Here is a 19,760-nt window from a genome sequence, read left to right on the forward strand (position 1 = left end):
AAAAGACATTACAGCACTAGAAAGCTCTGAGGAATTTATTTTTTCTAAGTGTGTTTATCGCCTGTTTGCAGTTGGTCTGAAACCATACCACTTTTATAGGGTTGAAGTTAAGGCTTATGAGTAACACTTATGGCAGCCTGAAAAACAGGACAATCACCACCTATTAGTTAAAGAAATTCTCACTACCGAATAATTCTTAACAAAGAACATGAAACAATATATTATTCACATATACCCCCTCTCCCTCCCCGCCCCCCCCAAAAACCCCATGGCTGAAGTGCACAGAAAAAAAGCACAAACTTTTACTCAAGAGACTGAAACCAACATTGCAGAGGAAGAAGGGAGAGAAAAAAGACAAAGAAATAACGTAAATTAGGAGGCATTTTGAAAGGTCACTCGTAGCCCTAACCATAAACAAGACCAATCCAATCAGGTTTTTCTAGTGAAAAAAGAACTGACCATCCAAAACAGAGCAGCCATTACTCTGTCGTATTTTTGGTTTAAAGATATTATTTCAGTGGTGCATAGGAGTCTGGGGCTGGGTGTTTTAGGAAATGAAGGTTTGGAGAGCTTTGAATTTGGCTTTTTTTTGCTCTCTTTCCCATAATGGAATTCTCCATTTTCCCCTAATTAACTCAATTTTATCACTGGGATTCTTTTATCTTACAATAATAAAAATACTCAGTCCTAGTGGTCTAATTCTGTTTTTTCAGTCATATACCACAGATTACAGAGAAAAGAACCTGTGGCCTACACAGTGCAGTGGTTTGCCTCAGACACATAAACTCCCTTCTCTCAGGAAAGACAAAATAAGTATGTTCCCTTTTACTGGCTTTCACTTTTCTATGGATTAGTTAGGAGGCTTACTTTTACCTCATGGACTGAATTTAGCATCTTCAATAAAAAAATCAACTTCAAGAGCAAACTGAACTCTGTTAGTTTGTACATACAGCTCTAAGTATTTTTTCAGATGATCAGTTTCAGTTAAAGAATAGCTGCTTCAACTTCTGGTGAAATGCAATATGCACCCAAGAAGCATGGCAAACTAGGGATCTGTTCAATTCACATTAAACAAATGCAAGGTCTGGAAGTGAAGAAATTGGACTGGATACCAGTTATTAGATTTTAGCTGTCTTTATAACAAAAGATAAAGTCTTAGGAATTTTTTTCTCCTGGAGTGATGCACAATGCAAAGAAATAAGAAACATCTGTTACAACAGAAAGACCTGAACATAGACCTACAATAAGATAAGCCCCGTTTTCAAGAAATGTTCAATGAATTCCCAAGATACAGATAGCAAAAACACATTGAAACGCCATGTGAAGGTACACCTTTCCAACAGCACGTGGCACATGTACTGGTACTACATCGTATGATGCCCTCTTAAAACAAATTAGAAAAGAAACAGTTGTCACTTTTATCAAATAGTTTCTTCTCATTCTTATTAAATAATAAACTGATAAACATGACATTTACTTTTTTCAAGGTCAAACAGGAGGAAGCTACTCACTGTCCCCATCTAAAAATACCAGCAAAGACATATTGTGCAGTACTTAAATTGAAAAAATCCCTGAAAAATGTACGTAGTCTTTTAAATGAGAGCCCAAGTTACTGCAATTATCTAGTGCTACCTTTACTTTTTAAAATCCTTTCTTTCCTCATAGCACTTGAAACTGACAAACACACACTTTTTTATTCTGAAAAAGCACCTTGTTTAAACCTACTGTAAAAAGAATGCCAAACTTTGTGGAGAATATTTACAAAACCATGGCTAAATGTATGCCTCACACTTTGATATTTTACCAGACAGACATTTTGCCTTTGTTTTTTCATTATTCTGAAACAAATGCAGGAGAGTACAACCTTGGAGACAGTCAAGTGTTTTTTAACCAGCACAGAAAAATTGCTGTTCAAAGTTTCAAGTGCTGCTCCACAGCACCAACTCTATCAAACTGCCCCATCAGAGCTTCAGCCTTTTACATTTTACTTAAGAGACAACAAGCTTCTAGTAGTAAGAGTCTTTGCAGTGAAGAAATTTATTTGTCATTAGAAGCTGGAATGAAACTATTTACTTTGTGAAAAGGTAATAGTTCATGACTTGTCCAATACAACAGTAAAGGACTTAAAAGACCCCACTTCTCCTAGAAACTGCCACATCCTTTCAAGTATACATTTTACACAAAACACAGCTATTTTTTAAAACAGCTTTTCATAGTACTTGTGTTCAGAAGTCAGATTCATTAAACTTTATGCACAAACAAAATGCAAATGCATGTTAAAAAAAACTACCTACAGATACCAATGTGAATGATGGATATGAACCTTCCTCAAGGTTCATACTTACTCTGCTTCCTCAAGTAACTGAAGTAGAATCTTTCAATTTAAATTAATCAAAAGCAAAAGATCAAGCAAAAGCTTTGAATAACTGCTACAGTACTGCAATAGTATTTCACGGCTAAAACCAACATTACTTCACAAAATATGCACATAAAAATGCATATTTACTTTAAAAAGGGAAATGCTGAAAAGAAAGGGAAATACCAAAGCATATTGCAGTCTACCTGATAACACAAAAATAGTAAATCATTACTGCTCACTAGGAAGCAGGGCAATAAAGTTATAAATATCTTATTACAGCTTGATAGTAAATTTTTATGTTGAAATCTGCTCCAGAGAGTACTGCATGTTTTTGACCTCTCTTCATATAGGTTTCTTTCAGGAACATAACTACTTGTACACATAGTTCAATATCAAGCAGAGAGGCAGAAATCAATAGTGAATCAGACAGGTGAAAAGAACTAAATACCAACACGGTTTACAACAAACCACTTCTATAAAAAATCTGTAATTAATCGTCTCATAAATATGGAATAAATATAACCATATAAGCATGAAATTTAAAATTTTGTTATGAGTGGATATCTAAAAAAATAGAATCTTAATATATGCAGCTTTAAATCACTGTATTCATTTTGAAATTTCGCCTGGTGGAAAACATCAAAGTAATTTAAAAAACAAAATCAGGTTTGTTGAGTAAGAATAGGCTTGCAGCATAATTTGAAGCTCAAGCATGGGCCCTGATGAACAGCTGTAGGGGAAAAAAGAGTTCTCAAAGGCAATGACCACCACAACTATGTATTTCACTCTTGTAACGCACCATAGGAAAAGCAGCAGTCTCTTAAATAACTGGATTCTACATTATACAACAATTAAACACCCTTCACATAGGAAAATGTCCTCTATTTCTAAATCTACATAATAATCACTTTTCCCTATTCAACATGTTTCCCATGATTACATGTGTAAATGCTAAGAAAAATGCCTCAGCCACAATTCAGTTGGTTATGAGTAGATTTTAATATCTAATTAAGATGGGTCAGTATTTCAAAGACACACTAGTGGAGATTAACTGAATGATACAATATATGTCATTGACTCAATTGGCAGTAGTATTTTCTTTGGGTATAGAACAAAGTAATATCCTATGCAAGAATCAAAAATGCTTTGATCCACTCTGTCATCTTGAAGAATGTCTTTTATTAATGCAACAGAAATGCCTGCCAGGGTTTTCTTATCACCAGAATCAATGCTGCTAAAGGTGCTATATTTTAGATATGATCTAACACCCCAGTTCTACTTTTGTTCACTGTGGGGCCCTATTTAAAAGAAGACTTGGCCACCTAACCGTTTATTAATATTTCTCTTGAAGAGTTTCTTTCTTTCCTGCCATGCCATATTGCTGAGCTCTATTTGGGGGTCTGCATCAGCAAGGGCCATATAAATTTCATACATAGTACTTGGCCCTGAATATCCTACTCATAGATGTAAATATATGTGTCTTATGAGACTGGTACTGTCTAATAAGTTTGTAAAACACACAGACATTATGAAACTGTAACATATTATTATAAAACATTTACATACTCAAAGACTGCAAAACAATAGGATTTCCTTACTATGACATATTTCCCTCCCACACTTGAAAGCAAAGCAAATTAACATATCATCATACTTCATACATCTAACATCAGCTCTCTAATACAGTTTATAAAACACAACAAAAGTTGTCAATCTCAGCAATAAGTCAGAATAAGTGCAAAACAAGCTCTTTACTAAAACCATCTGATGACATATGGATTGACTTTTCAAATAATTAAAAGCTTAATATGCTTGCCATTTACAAAGCAAAATCAACTGACATGATAGGCTGAAATCTGGTAGACAATCTCCTACTGGTGAAATAAAAAGGAAAGTCTTTCAACTTTTGAGAATGTCAAAAGCAAGGCTCTTGAATGGGCACAGCCTTAGAAATACTACTGTATTCAGTATGTTACCATCATTGCTTGTTAACACAGCTCCTGTTTCTAAAACCTAAGAAATGATAACGGATGGATCTTCAGTTTGGACATTTTATTTTCCTACATGTTGTAAAGCACTGATTCCTCAGGGCAGGTGTGTAACAACAGTAACTCCTAATTTTTTCTAAGAGTAACAGTGTGATACCTGAGAGTGGAGCAACTTGTCAGGTATCTTCCTATAATATAAGAGCTCTTCCCCAGAAGCTTAAGAGATGATTCTGTTTTCAAAATTAATACCTATTGTGATGATTACCTTAAGTATTTTAACATTTTAAAGGTCATAGTAAAATTCTATTTACTTATTATTAAAAATCTTCTGCACAAGACATTAGTTAAAGCAAAAAATATTTGCATGTTCTGTATTAAGCTAGGCTAGGGTTTTAACAGCCTAGACCAGCATGTGTACAACCCCTTCCATGTGTCAATAAATGCACAATCACCATTCAAAGGCAAAGTTTCTGAACTGATAGTTCTCCCAAATGGTCATATTCATTTGAGATCAAGAAATGCTTTTTATGTAACTTCGAACATTCAACTCTTCCTAGCCTGCCTGGTTCTGCTTTTTAAGTTTAAAGCCTGATTTCAACCAATTGAAACTGAAGGGAGTTTTGCAATTCATATCCTGAAGTTCATCCTCATTTCTCTAACAACAGTTCTCCTAATTTTCTTCCCGTTTATGTCCAACTTCAAAGGACTCATAGTTCTGTTTCTTCATGCTGATATCACCTACATTTACCTCTGCTGCTTATTTTGTCTGCATTGCAATTTTTCCTTTCAAAAAACCTTAACGAAAGTGAAAGTATACAGGAGTTTGGACAATTTTGTGATTGTGAGGTCAGGGGAGGAGAGGAGGCCCATGGTCTTCAGTTCACTGTTGAACTCTCAGAATCCCACAAAGTTTTCCTCTACAGTCAGTATCCAGCAACAAATTTAAATCTACTAACAAGACCATGGTTTGGGGATTTTGTTATTTATCACCTGACATCAGACTCTGAGAAACAGTCTGTGGAGTACCAGAGAACTCTTGTATCAAAGGTTAAAGACCACTAAACTACATCTTGAGTTATGGAAAGGACATCTCTAATACTGTGAGTCACCCATCTTATGGTAAGTAATTTTGCACTGTTTACCTATTCAGCGACAGCATAAAGCACTAAATCACAATAATTTTGTATTTTCACACTGACGCATGAACTAAAAATTTCCTGTTATAAATAAACAACAATTTATTTGTAACAAACAAAAATCTTTCCTAAAAACACATGCACGAAATTATTTTTGCATTTCAAAAAAATTTCAAGCAATTGCTAATTAATTCTCTTTACAATTATGCTTTTAAGAAACCAGTTGTGACAAAAAAAAAAAATTCTGAAATAAATGAAGAATCTTGATTATCCTGACTTCATCTCCTAATAACCTCAAGCCAAAACAAAGTCCCAACATAAAGAATGAGGTTCACACCTATGTTTCAGAACAAGGAAATATATATTTCTAACGTGCATTTAGGTGGGCCTGTGTCTTTAAACAACATATGAGACAATCCCTGTCAGGTGCTGTACTTGTGTGTAAACTCCACATTCAACACAGTTAATATAGAATTTGAATCACTGGGTTTGGGTGACAGATGCAGCTGCTGGCAGTTTTCAGTTTTTTAAAGAATAAACTCTTGGAAAACATTCAGGTTTAACAAAGCAAATGCACGATCTTCTTAGTAAAATCAGTGGCCAAAATCTTTAGGCACCTATTAAAAATATTCCTGGAAACAGTCAGCTAGAAAACACTGCTTTTTATTATTTTAATCTCTTATTTTAAAGGCAGGAAGCATAAGCATTCAGTGGGCAGAGAACAAAACCCTTACCTACCGCCCAAAAAACCAGTTGTATTTTCTATCGATTTTTCTTTGATTTCCCTTCTCTTAGATTTCAATTGGAAAAATGTAAGATAGCTCCCATCTCAGCTTTCCTAGAAGACTAGTTCAAGAGAAAGCAAGATCTAGCATGAAATGACAGCAGCAGATGCAGAACTGCTCAGCCTGTCTTACGTAATTTTCAAGCCTAAAGGTCAAGCCAGTCAACACTAATAACAAAGTCAGGACTTAGACTTCCAAGTAAATCTGTACTCTGTCCCAGCACCTCAGAGGGAGGGAATGGCTCCTTTCAAACTAACCCTAGAATCCAAACCTCCTCCCTGAAAAGGCATTGTTACAACCAGAAACGACCTCCGAAGCTCTCCATGAAACCATAATAAAACAGCCTTCAGAAGCATATTAAACAAAGTTTTCAGCAGAACTGTATTTTAAACAACAGTGATTTGTGGTGGTTCTGAACCACCACATTATGCTATCATAATCTATTACATTATGCTATCATTCAAAACTATATACAAAGCAATGGTTTGTACAAACAAGATGATTTGGACACCAAAAGCAAAATTAATTTCAGGTTCTGAGCTCCTGTATCAAAAAAATACCTGAATCAAAGGAGTGCTGTTAGACAGCCAAGACTATAAGAATAAAGCAATTTTTAACACGTGTGATCAAGCATTTCACTGTCTTCATGTATTATTCACAGAGGTTATACACAAAAGTATGTTTTTATATGCAAATCTCCAAATTTTATCACTGTCTGAACCCTTCTAGAATTAAAAATAGAAGGAGCAGCCTGGCCTGTTTCAAACACTTAGCCCTATAGCCACTTGATGTGCTGAACTTCTGGGAGGTCAGAAAAAAGGAAAGTTAATTTTTCTTTTGTTTTGGCATATTCGTGACTACAGGTAAGGTCACACAAAATTGTCTTCAATTTTTGATTTACAGAGAAAAGCACGTAAGCAAGTGACAAACAACAGAAAAAAGTGTTTGTAACTATCTCACTGCTGAAAACCAGCACTATCAAGTGGCAGTGATGAAAGTGTTTTAACAAGGTTATTATTGCCAAACATACGACAGTTTTAGCCTCCCAAACTACAAAATGGTAGCAAGACAAAAAACAATGTAGCTAGTATGTCAGCTAGTGTGTCAGCTACAGCTACGTTCGGAATACTTAAACACATGAACCTAATAAAACTCGGCTCTGAAAAGACATCCTAACTGTGAGGTGTTGGGTGTTCTTTTTGGATGAGGAACTCACCCAGACTTCAAGTCTGTAATCCGTAAACAATTTGTAGCATCTAGTCCTACTTTTCCATTTCTGACGACACTGGAAATGAAGGGTGAAAGTGCTGGAGAAATTCTGTTCAAGGCCACTTCTGGTGACATTTTAGTATGTTCCTCCTTCCTTTTGTCTTGAGCTGCAAAGGGACAACAAAGGAAGAAAATAAAATTTAAAAATATCCTACTTATTTCATGTAGATTCACATGTTCTCTGCAAACATCAAAAGAAGAAAAGCTAAGAACGCAAAAGATCAGGAAGGTAGAGTAACTGAAGTGTGCACAGATTTATAAAGAAAAAAATAAACACAGGTAGGTTTTTTTCTTCCTACCTCTGCAGCATTCAATGAAGCTTGTTTATTCAGTATTAGCATAAAGCCAGAATTATGCCCTGGGCACCTTTAATTAAGGCCCTGTCACTAGGAGAAAGAGAAATAAAACTGAGGGCCACTCTGACACTCAGCAGCCTAGCCCTTCTCATGGACATTCCAAGTCAGTCTGTAATTGACATGTTACACTTGTTCAGCTTCTCCTGAAATCAGTGGGACTTACAGTAACTGCAATGGCTCCAGGGGTTTGATACCTCTCCGTGTGCTCACCTGCAATTTCCAATAGCACTAGTGTGCCTATAATCAGTATTACTTTTATACTACTTCATTAGGCAGCAATTTATAGGACTTCATGATGCCTTTTAAAGGCTAACACTGCCTTTCAGCAGTATCAACATACTCTTTGAAAGGCATCTTCATCTTCCTTCATATAACAGATCAGGAAGCTGATGTACACACATTTTAAGCACAGCTTTTTCAGAAGTGCTTGCAATTGCATGACTTTATGCTAGGTCAATTAGGCCATTAATTTTGCACACTTGAAGAACTCGTTGCTTTCTAGGTGAAATGCAGAAACTAAGCATACACACATTTTAACTCATTGCACCACAAAAAAGACTACAGTACGTGGACAACGACAGACTGTGGGAGAAGTGGGAGAAAAGAAGGGTAAGCAACCTATTAAAATGTTAACGTATTTGATAACGTTACTAGGCACAGAGCTTCACATGACAATTAACTGAACTTGGCAGTTTTGGAAAACAAGGCTGTAAATGACTAAAGGTAACATAAACTTGCCACTGATAATTGGGACAGAAGAGCTCATACATAAACCCTCAGCATTAAAAATATTTTTAAAAACATTAATTTAACTGAAAAACACCAATACACACTGCATTCACTTTCTTAAAAATGCTGCATATGGACTGCTGTATTAGTAAGTGTTCTATAATGAGAGTGTGAACAACTCATGGCAATAATTGCAATCTTCTGTTGTTTCTCACACTCAGTTTACAAGTATTAATTAGTAACTAATGGATATTCTACAGAATCTACTAAATCTCTGTAACTGGGAACAACATTAAATTTCACATTCTGTTCTCATGAAAGCCTTTCACACTGGAGTAGCAGGAAGCAACGCTCAAGAGTGTTTGTCCTAGCTATTCAGAATGTATCTGAATAAAGCAAAGGCCAGGCACTTTAAGGCAAACAGAAAGACTAATAAAGACTTCCTAAAAATAGTAATTATCTTTAATACACTGGCTCCTACATTTTATGGCAGTGAAGAAGCTGAAGACTAAGTATCCATGCCCTGACACATAATGTGTTCTCATATATGATTTGTTTAATTGACAATGGAACAACTTAAGTTTGTTTAGCAAACACCTACAGCAATTTAAGTTATTACCTCCAGTTTGCTACTTTTTTACAAAAAATTTCTGCCTACTCACCTTTATTCTTCCCCACAGGGACTGAGACAACACAAGCCCATACTTGACACATTTCAGTGCAAAGTCCAGTGGCTTAGATTGAACCACTAATAAAAATTAGTTTAAGCTAAAATACTTTGCACAAGAGTGGTTACAACAGGGCACATACTTCAGTCTGCCAGCCCTGCTGTAGGGAAGAATAATTTCAAGCAGGGGGCAGACAGACTGATAAGGGTAAGAACTTCTTAAACCATGAGAACATGCTGAAAAACAAGCTATCCTTCTAGCAATCCTGAAGCCAAACATGAAGATCTCAGAACTGGTTTTGATAATGACACATTTTAAGGGGACTGTAAGTGCTATGAGGGTGAAACTGCAAGACGTGATACATGTGGTGATCACAGCTGAACAGATGCACCTTCCGAAATGAACTTTAAAATGAGAGTCCTTATCTTTTTGTTAATAAAATTCGCAGATAGCGTCAAAACAAGATTTAAATGACTGTTAGGCATTTTTTCTTATTTTATTGCATAATTTTAAAAAATCACAATACCTTCTATTTAACAAGCCAGATACACAATGCTTAAAGGGTTACTATCAATTAAACTCACTGATTTATTTTGTAAACAAAGGGCTTTACAAACTAGAACACAATCTGTACCAGTTTCGTAAGTTCCAGTTGCCATACACATTTTTTCCCCTCAGCTTAGGTTTCCCACAGTACTGGAAAGTGAACACAAACAAACTCAGGGGAATTAGGAAAAACAAAATTCACTGGACTGTCTCCCTCCCAAAACAAAACCTTTGACAGAAGCAAACAAGCTAATAGTTGAATCCTCAGATTCAGCTGGCTACCACTACGACTTCAGGGTAATGTTACACAGGCTTCACAGTAACCATAAAGTCCCGGGCACTGCTTTGGGCACCGCAGTGTCCGGATGCAAGATACTCTGTCCTTCCACCACCAGCCATACCATTATGGGCACTAAGTGATGCTTTCAAAAGTTAAAGATGGATAATGTGATGGAGCCCTGGAAGCGTGACAGGACCTTTCCTGTCTAACCCTCTTGGCGTGGCCGTCGGCAAGCTCGTGGTGTGGTTTTCACTTGGGGGGCGGCAGGAGCGGGGTCTGGGTGCGAGTGGGGAAAGGAGGGAGCCACGACCAGCGCCTCCTGCTCGGTGCCGGAACACATCCATGGAATGCGATCAGCAGGGCGGATCTGCGGAGCCCCGGCTGAACGGCCAAGTCCCCTCAGCCCTGGCACGGCAGAACGCTCACAACTCCACAGCGGGTAAGGTTGGAAAGGACTACAGTGGGTCATCTGGCCCAAGCTCCCTGCTCAAGCAGGGTCATGCTAAAGCACATGGCACAGGATTGCGTCCGGACGGTTCTGGAATATCTCCAGCGATGGAGACTCCACAACCGCTCTGGACAATCTGTTCCAGTGCTCAGTCACCCACAGAGCAAAGAGGCTTTTCCCCATGGTCACGGGGAACTTCCCGTGCACGGTCTCGCTCCGGGCTGACCCCGGCCAAGCCCCGCGCCCTCCCCAGCCGCTGCCGCCACCCGCAGCGCTGCGCCCGCCCCGCCCCGCCCCAGCGGCGGTGCTAACACCGGCCTCCGCCGGCTCCGAGCCAGAGCCTCCCGGCGCCGGGGCCCCTTCCGCCCGCCGCCGTCTCGGGAAGGGCTGTGGCGTTGCTCGCTCCCTCCCGCTCTCCCTGCCCGGCTCGTTCTCCCCATCCCGCCCGTCCCGGCCCCGCCATTACCTACGGCGGCCGGAACTCGCCGCTTGGCAACGGCGTGCACGCCCCCGCGCCCGCCGTGCGCGCCCCCGCCCCGCCGCGCACCGTGCGCGCCTCCGCTCCCCCCGCGCCGCCGCCGCCGCCGCTCCCACCCGGGCCGGAGGGGTCTTCACCGGCCCGACGTTGGCGCCCGCCGCAAGTGCCTGTGCGGGCAGTGTCGCCGCGCGGGCCGTGACGCGGCGGTTCGGTCGCGGCCGGAGCGGCGCGGGAGAGAAGGGAACAAGGAGGGGGGGCGGTCGTGGCAGCAGGCGCTCGGCAGGGCAGCCCTGCCGGGCGAAGGTCCCCGCGGCAGCCCGTCGCCCGTGGCAACCCGAGAAGCCGCGGCGAGGCCCGGGGCGGGTCAGGGTCAGGGTCCAAGGGCCGCCCCGGCGCCATGGCCGCGGAGGTCGTGGTGGTGGGATCCTGTATGACCGACCTGGTCAGGTTAGTACCGGCTGGGGGGTTCCTGCCCGCACTGGGCGGAGCGACCCCGAGGTCCCGGGAGAGCAGGGTGTCACGGTGCCCGGGGCACAGCGCGGGGACGCCGGGCCTCCGCGGAGTAGGCCGGGCCGGGATGCGACCCGGGCCGAGCCGAGAGGGTGTCACGTCTGTCCCCAGGCCGGGATGGCAGAAGCGGGGTCTGCACCATGCGCGGCGGACGGAGCGCTCGGCCCCGGGCACAGGGAGCCGCGGCTGCGGCGGAGGGAAGGAAGGACTGAGCACAGGCGCAGATTGACCAGAGAGGTTGTGGTGTCTCCAGCACTGGAGATATTCCAAAACCGTCTGGATGCAGTCCTGTGCCATGTGCTCTGGGATGACCCTGCTTGAGCAGGGGAGCTTGGACCAGATGATCCACCGTGGTCCTTTCCAGCCTTACCCACTCTGGGATTCTGAGGTTCTGTGAGGCAGGGCGGTTTGCGCCCGGGTGATGTCAGCTGCAAACAGTGCTTTGAAAGAAGAGTGTGGGAACGGGGAGAAGTTTGAACGTGTTGCGTGCTGGAGCTTTGATCAGCTGTCTGTGACTGTGTAGAGAGGAGAGACTTGGGTTTGTGTTTTCAGCTGCGCCGGGTGGGTCGGTGTTGGCCTTGGCCGGGGAGGGAGTGTTTCACTGTCACCCCCACGGGAAACCTGCAACTCTGATACTCGTTATCAGCAGAGGACTCTGAAAGGATTTTATGAAAGTAAATAAAGCTGGTCAACTGTAACACCTTTTCAGTTCAAAGCACACGTGTCTCCATTGGAAAAGTCAGAAAGTAAGGTTAATATTGCAAAGAAGCCAAAGTTAGACCCATGAAACAGTAGATTGTAAGTTGATTACTCGCAGACAACATTTTGTGTGACACTTTGAAATGAGATTGAGGGAAAGGGGGAGAGAGGGAGGGCCTCTCAAGTATTCATATCCAAACCTATCAAGAAGTGGATATAGGAAGCCCTCAAAAATTTAGCAGCTCTGCACCCCAAATCTATTTTTAAAATTATGAAATACAGTTTTTAAAGGAATGTCATAATTTATCTTTATTCACTTTCTGAGCATTTTCCTTTTCAAATTAAATACTTGGATCTCACTGTCTTTTTCTTTTTTTTGTACATGAATAAGGTTTGGAAACTTCTTTTAAAAATTGAAATACAGATGTTCATGAAAGCTCTTGATTCCAGTAGTCTTTGTAGTCAATACTAAATTAGAGGAGAATTCAAGCAAAATAGCAAGACTTCACAACAATGCAAATACTAACCTGAACTGGCTGGCCTTGTCAGTCCCAGTAAACTGTAAACTGTCCCAGTAAACTGATGTCCCAGTAAACTGATGTCCCAGTAAACTGATGTAAATCATATTAATCTTTGATTTACACTATTTTAAACACATCTGTTTCTATGTTACATATGCAGACTTGGTTAAAATAGGAATTAAAATTTATGTATCTGGACTGCATCAGCTTGTCCTGCTAGGAATTCTGCAATAAGAAAAAAATCCACTATCAACAGACAATTATACTAAAGCTCGTGGGTCAAGAAAGTGCAGAATATGTGATTAGAGGAATATGTTGAGCAGTGAGTACCATTTAGGCATAGACTGGTGTTGCAGAAATGATGAAGCCCCTTAAATAATCAGAGAACCTGTGTCAGAAAGATTTAATGCTCTATGTAATTTGCAGAACACACTGGCAGCTTTCCAAGAAGAATAGTTGTCTTGTAAGTCAGAGTAAGAACTGTGGAACTGATCTTGCCGTTATGTGTGAATGAGCTCTCAGATACTTATGACGAAATGTGAAACATGGTGCTCTCACCTCAAGACATTCCTTTTCCTGTCTGTCTAAAATGTGGAGGGAAAAGGTGATCAAAAATTGTCTACTAGTTTAAGCACTGCTGACAACTGCAGCTTTGGGCTTTTCTTGACACTTAAATGAATAAGAAAACTCCCTTTTTAATTTTTTTTTTTTGCCTGAAGTTTGATCTGATAGAAGTGCAGTCATTTATTTGAGGGCATATTAACTCGCCTTACTGTAACCAAAGATTACACCACGGGCTGGAGTGATAGATGCTGTTACACTGAGATTAAGTGGCTGAAGAAAAGCCATTTCACTTTTCAATCATATGAGAGGGTTTCTTAAATTGTACAAATGCTATCACAAGTATGTATCTGACTCACCATTATTAGCCTCTGCTTTGAGTAGCAGTGAAAGGCTTTTTATGAGTGATAATCTAATCTGCTTCAACTGAAAGAGAAGGGATGGCTTCGTTCTTTCTGTTACTAGCACAGGACTTCAGGCACTTTATAAAATAAGAAAAAGAGTGTGTTTAAATTTAGCTGGCAAGAATTTAATCTGACTAAAATCTCCATGTAGTACCTGTGTAGACATTGTTTAAGTGTATCCTGGTTTACAAAAATCTGGGTAAAATTACCGGAAAGTACTAAGCAGTAGGCTTGGTTGTGCCAAGGTGGAACAGGAAACTATAAGCAAGCTTTAGTAAATATGAAAACTCTCAGGTTAGGATTAGGATTAGCTTCCAGGAGCATAACTCTTGACTGTCTTTGGGATTTAGAGGGGGCTACATATTCTAGATTTAAAGCTAGGGTTCATTTCAGCTGGAATGAAGAAGCATCGGGGTTTTGTGAATTTGTTGTTTGTGTTGACATTTCAGTTTATGAAATACATGGACAGCAGTGATCATGTTAAATGCCTATTACCCATTTGGAGGAGCCTGAATAAATTTGTGAGAGTTACTCAGAGAAGGCTGGACACATTTTTGTATAAATTGTGTTTAATGGGCCTATTCACCACACCACTAAAGCCTATCTTTCCTAGAAGTTAATAATATTGATTTAGACTCTGCCAGAGCTAGAGAATGCTGTGTTATAACTCAAACTGGTAAAATACCCTGTTGGCCCTTTAGGACACAACCTTAGTCCTCTGTCTGGAGAGCTAGAAGCTCAGGGTCAGACTTAAAATTGTAGTGGCAGACTTCAAATGTTAAGCATTCCCAGGTCTGTAGAGGCAAGGTACCGAAAAGCTTCAAGACACCAGTGGACATATGGTAGCCAGATTCACCATGTAAACAAAAATAGCATATAAGGTTTTTACTCAATACAGTAAATGAATGATTTAAAGAAGTGTAACCTCTGTTTGAAATGGAAATGTAGAGTTTGAAATATGCTGAATCTTATGTAATGACCAAGATAGAAAATGACAGGGACCTTTGGTTGAAGACAGATACTCAGATGTAATTCTGAGAAATAGTCAAATTCAGAAGAAAGGATGGCTTAAAATTCTTCTAAAAGAATGGGGGCCAGTTGTTTGCTTTTAAAACACTGTTCTCATTGGAAATTCTTTTCTCATTGTCCTGTAGCGCTGCAGTGGCAGAATGTGGGTTTTCTAAAGCGAACTTCATATGATCAAAACAACCTCACGTACATACATGCACTAAACCACACTCTTTTGGCTTAATATGACTAGGAGCAAAACATAGTTGTGGTCACAATCACAATCAACACTTCATTGGCAATAGCAGGCAATAGTAGTAGAAAACAAAAACAGCATTATTCTTTATGATCTAGATATCAAGCCAGACGGGTACCATCCACAGTATTATTTAAATAGTTTCTCTTCTGACTCATATTTGCAGACTGGTCGTGGCATTGGCATTTTAATTCATATTAAATCAGGACAAGACTAAACATATAAACCAATGAGAGTCAGACACACTAAAACAATTAGAATAAACAGGAGAAACTTTGGCATGGCAATTGAAAACAGCAGAAGCATAGAACAAAATGTAAGATGGAAAAACAGTCTTTGGATAGTCACAACAACAACAGTCTTTCAGTTTAACTCAAGAGAATGACACCACAGTCCAAATAGTGAAAAACTGCATTTGTTAGAATGTTCAGAATTTCAAGTCTTAATTTTCTATGGACCTCTTTCATTACGTTTCTGTACTCCCTTTAGGGAGTAGAACTGAAAGTTCTGCTTCCAGCCCCCTGTTGTAACAACCACCGTTAATAATTACTGCAAGCACTAAACTTATTGTAAGCATTCTGCAAGAGAGAAAGACAAGGCAGAGAAAGCATTGAGCTCCATACAGAGTAGTGTGTTGCTGAACTGCAGTGGACAGCGGTGACAAATGCACATTGGTATAAACATCCCAAACACTTCAAATCTTCTCTTTGCTAACAGAGCACAACCTCTGCTTGGGCCAATGGCAAAGGTATCTCATTAGTGAGATTCTGTGTCTTCCTTTTAAGTCTCTAGTGATGGTTATTGTCTGCTGAAGTACTGAAATTAATGGCTCGTTAGCATATTGGAAATGTCCAAGATCCAAATCTATCTACTTTCTGTTTTAAAAGTGCAGTATTTGGAACAATAATTGCAGACTTTTTTTTGGTGGGAATGTGAAAAGGAATCTTCTTGTGCTTCTTTTAAGTGACCAGAGGAAGTCTTGTGTATGACTTCATTTTCTTCTTTGCTTTGTTTCTGGATCTCACAAATGTTCTCATTTCCACCATTTCTCATGCATGTCACCAACTTTCAATGTTTTTGTCTTGTTTTGATTTTTTTTTCTCTTCAGCTTCTCCTAGCAGCAAAGTGTTCTAGAATCCTTCAAATCCATTTCATTTGTGTTTTTGTTTTTATCTGTAATACTTCCCCTGCAGCAGCCACTCCTCATTCTACTCAATCTGCCATTGCCAGCAGCATGGGAAAGCACAACTGTGAAGGAATACAAGCTTAGTCCAGTTGAGGAAATTAATCTTTGGATCCAGTGAAAGACATCAAGGCATGAGAGAATGTGTCATCCGTGAATTGTTTCATTTATGTAATAGTGAAAAATCTGGGCTTGATTTTAGACCCCGTGCTGTCTGTCCCTTGTCTTCTTCTCTGACCTAGCTAAGTTTGGGTGCATAGTAAATGCAGGACGTGCAGGCTCAGCATTTTGTTGTTCTGCTCTAATTTTAGACAACCTTAATATTTAGAGAAACTCTTTTTTGCCTTCTCTTGTGTTGTAGGAAGAAAGCTGCATCTTGGGGGCCCAAAAAGAAAAATGGGATAAAAATCAAGTTGATGAAATTTTCAGTAATAGCATTCAGTAAGAAAATTGTCTTCTGTGCATATACAGCTTCTGAGTATCTCTACTGGTCCAAACACTGCTGATAAAGGGCTTGATCCAAGCTCATTCATGTCAAAAGAAGCTTTTCACTGCTGTAAACTGAAATTAAATTGTCATCCTCCAGCAAAACCTGAATGATAGTTTATTTTAGGGTGAGACACAGTGTATTATTTTAGCATGTTAAAGGTATTTGGTGTTATACTCCAGACTTGAAGAGCTTCCAACGAAGTTCCTCTAACAAAAACGACAAAATACTGAAGAGGGAAAAAGGAGGGAAAATGTCTGCTTGGGTGCTTCTTAAGTTAACACAAAATAACTAGGGCAAGGCCACCGGGGACTTTTTTTAACCCATTACAAGGGCTGCATTTGCAACTAAGGTTATGAACCCCAAGCAAGAGACAGTGCGCCATTGATCCCAGCTGGCACCTTCTGAAAGAAACTCTTGTTTTTGCCACAGAGGATGCTGTGGGCCTTCTCTGAGAAGGACTGGTGGTGCTAGAACACCTGTTCAGCCCTTGTCTTTGGCTCTTATCCATGAAAATGTTTTTTCCCCTCCCCTTCCTAAATGGAAATGTGGAAGTTTTAAAAGTCTTGGGAAATATGAATGTGAAACTGGTCACATAATGTCGTTTAAGTTAAGCACAACAAAAGTGTTGCTTTCTGGGTTCTATTTAATTGAAATTACCCTGCTCTTTCATTTGGTGTCTTCATTTTGTGTCCTACGCTACTGTGTACTGTAATTAGGCACTGTCCTTACTTCCAGAGGCAATTCCATTTCAGCAATAACTAATATGTCCCTTGTTTTTTAGACTTGTTTATCTAGTTAAGTTTTAATGGTATGTATTTCGTAGTGCTTTTGAGCTAAAGAATACCCCTTGTGGTACTACAGTGAGGCCTGTAATACATGAATCCCAGTCACCAAGAGAATCACTATTTGCTCCACTGTGCATTTGGAAAACATTTTGCAATTTAAGGACCAGAAGAAGGGCAGTTTCCTTTGTAAAAAGATAAGAATAAGTAAAGAGAATTGGAACAAGGTATTAAAAGGGGCAAAAATAATAGGAACTACCTAAGGTTTTAATGCAGAAAATGTGAAGAGTCTGTGGAGTTGAAGTTGAGATAAAAAGCAGGGAAACTACACTCCTAACAGTGACAGGTCCCCAGTTGTCCAAAAGGCCCCTTGTTTTTCTGCGTCTCTTTCTGTCAGCTCTGCCTGTCTGCTTGCTTCCTGCAATTTTCTCACATGGCTGCATGGCAAAATTCAGGAAAAAGCTCTGTTTTAGTCCTACAGTCTTCTCCTAACCACCAGTATTTTGGAAGATATGGCATGGAGTGAGTCCTCTGTTACCTTCCCCTTCCCATGAATGAGTTCCCAGCTGTCTGCTTCTGTTCCTACCAGGTGCAGTGTCTGGTCTGTTTAAGTTTGTAAATTGCATTGAGATCCTTCAAGATAAAAGGTTCTTAAGTGAGATCATTATCACCTTGTACATTTCTCCACTCCCTTTTCTCAGTTCAAGCTTCTTGTCTCGTCTGGACTTGGGGTCCGGCACATTACTCAACGTTCCCCACTCACGGCAACACAAAGCTTACACACAAATTTCAGCTTCCAATCGTTGAGTTGTTTGATGCCTCTTAGAGTACTTCAGAGCTGAAGGTTAAATATATGTATTTTCCTGAGCTGATGCCAAAATGCTTAGCACTTGCCACACTGAGATCGTACTTCTGCATTTGCGTCTGACTGCATGTTATTTTGTGTGCTTCAAGAGACAAGTTCTCTTCCTCCCACTTCTCAAGTACTTACTCATTCTAGGAAGCATTCCAGCTATGGCATTGCTCTGAGATCCTACACTGTATTCTTATAGCCACACTTTGTTCATGTCGTTGTGGTTAAAGTATATGCCTGTCAGGGCAGGGATTTGACTCCTCTGTGGTGTAGTGAACTTACAAAGGGGAACCCTGACAGGAGTTCAGAGGGCTCTCTGTTCAAAGGTTCTCAGGCAGTAACACAGTGTTTGGGCAGGAGAACCCTATTTCTGTTCAGCTACAAGTCTAGTTCTTGTCTCCATCTTCTGTAGTTTAACTGGCTAGTAAGAGTTTTTCAATGTATCGTATCTGTGTTTATTCCCAATGTCATTCACATTCCAGTGAAATTTCCCTCTTTCCTATGAAAGTGAGGTCATCTTAAACCTGTGTTTATGATACTGCAGTCATTTCCATGGCAGTAGACTATGATATCATCAGTGGAGGATTATGCCTTTCCTATGTGTGTTAGCAATTAAAAATTACGGTTTGTGAGATAAAGCTAGTATTTACCAAGCTTTTAGCTTTAGTCCATGTGAGGCTGGGAAACTATTGCTTAATCCTCTGGAGAGTTCTGGGTAATGGAGTAAATGAATCTAGAAACATTTTGATCCTAGCAAGTGATACGTTTTTGGGGTGTATTTTCCTAATGAGAGAAGAAAATCAGCTACTCCATCTTGTGTTCTTTCGTCTGGCAAAGAACACTTGTCTGAAACCCAGTGGTATACTCCTTATGATTTTGTTTTTCAGAGCTACTTAAGTGTTTGACTTTAAGATTCACAACTTTCTGCTCTCATTAGAATGTAATTTTTACCTTTGGAGGTCAGTAAACTATTAGACACTACCAACAAAAGTAAAACAATGGGATCATCAATCTTTTAATCTTTTTAGTGGGTACCCTATTTGCCAGTTATCAGTAGCTGAATCTCTGTTGAACCTTCCTAAGGGTGTACATGCTTTCTCATGGGTTGGTGACAGCAGAGGCCAGTTAAGAATTTTTAAGTCAAGGAAATAGACTTTCCTTAAAAAGAGTGAAGGGAAGGGGAAAAGATATTAGATGAAGATTTGTAGAGAAAGGACATTGTCAGTCTGGGTATTGCAACATGAGACAAAATTAATAGTAATTTTTTGGTGATGTAGTTTAATTTCAGAAACACGCTACATCTCTGCACATTTCAGCTTGTCAGTTTTCCCACTTAACACAACTTAACTCTCATAAAATATCTCTTTCAACGATCTGGGTAAGACCATCAGGGAAAAAAATGTCAAAGTGGTGTGCCCTGAGTACATACAAACTTGCATGTGTTCAGTTGC

At 40.0% G+C, this 19,760-nt stretch overlaps 2 protein-coding genes across 9 annotated transcripts in view; one reads left to right on the forward strand and one right to left on the reverse strand.

Annotated features, from left to right (window-relative positions):
• The window catches only part of BABAM2 (BRISC and BRCA1 A complex member 2), a 162,886-nt gene extending 151,757 nt beyond the window's left edge, over positions 1-11,129 (reverse strand). Inside the window, exons 1-2 of one of the 2 annotated variants that reach the window (XM_085055038.1) lie at positions 11,031-11,129; positions 7,485-7,644 (exon numbers count right to left, since the gene is read on the reverse strand). In XM_085055038.1, the coding sequence (XP_084911164.1) occupies positions 7,485-7,612 (128 nt within the window). In that variant the 5' untranslated portion in view covers positions 7,613-7,644; positions 11,031-11,129. Of the gene's footprint in view, positions 1-7,484; positions 7,645-9,874; positions 10,107-11,030 lie in introns of those variants that run through there. The other variant, XM_085055039.1, reaches the window with a different exon arrangement.
• Positions 10,116-19,760, forward strand: part of RBKS (ribokinase) — a 72,889-nt gene continuing 63,244 nt past the window's right edge. For 2 of the 7 annotated variants that reach the window (XM_085055040.1, XM_085055043.1), the window contains exon 1: positions 10,611-11,489. In XM_085055040.1, the coding sequence (XP_084911166.1) occupies positions 10,746-11,489 (744 nt within the window). In that variant the 5' untranslated portion in view covers positions 10,611-10,745. Of the gene's footprint in view, positions 11,494-19,760 lie in introns of all 7 variants that reach the window. The other 5 variants (XM_085055044.1, XR_014850754.1, XM_085055045.1 and 2 more) reach the window with 5 other exon arrangements.

The sequence above is a fragment of the Lichenostomus cassidix genome, chromosome 3 (genome assembly GCF_008360975.1).
Source record: "Lichenostomus cassidix isolate B80296 chromosome 3, HeHo_3.0, whole genome shotgun sequence".
NCBI lineage: Eukaryota > Metazoa > Chordata > Aves > Passeriformes > Meliphagidae > Lichenostomus > Lichenostomus cassidix.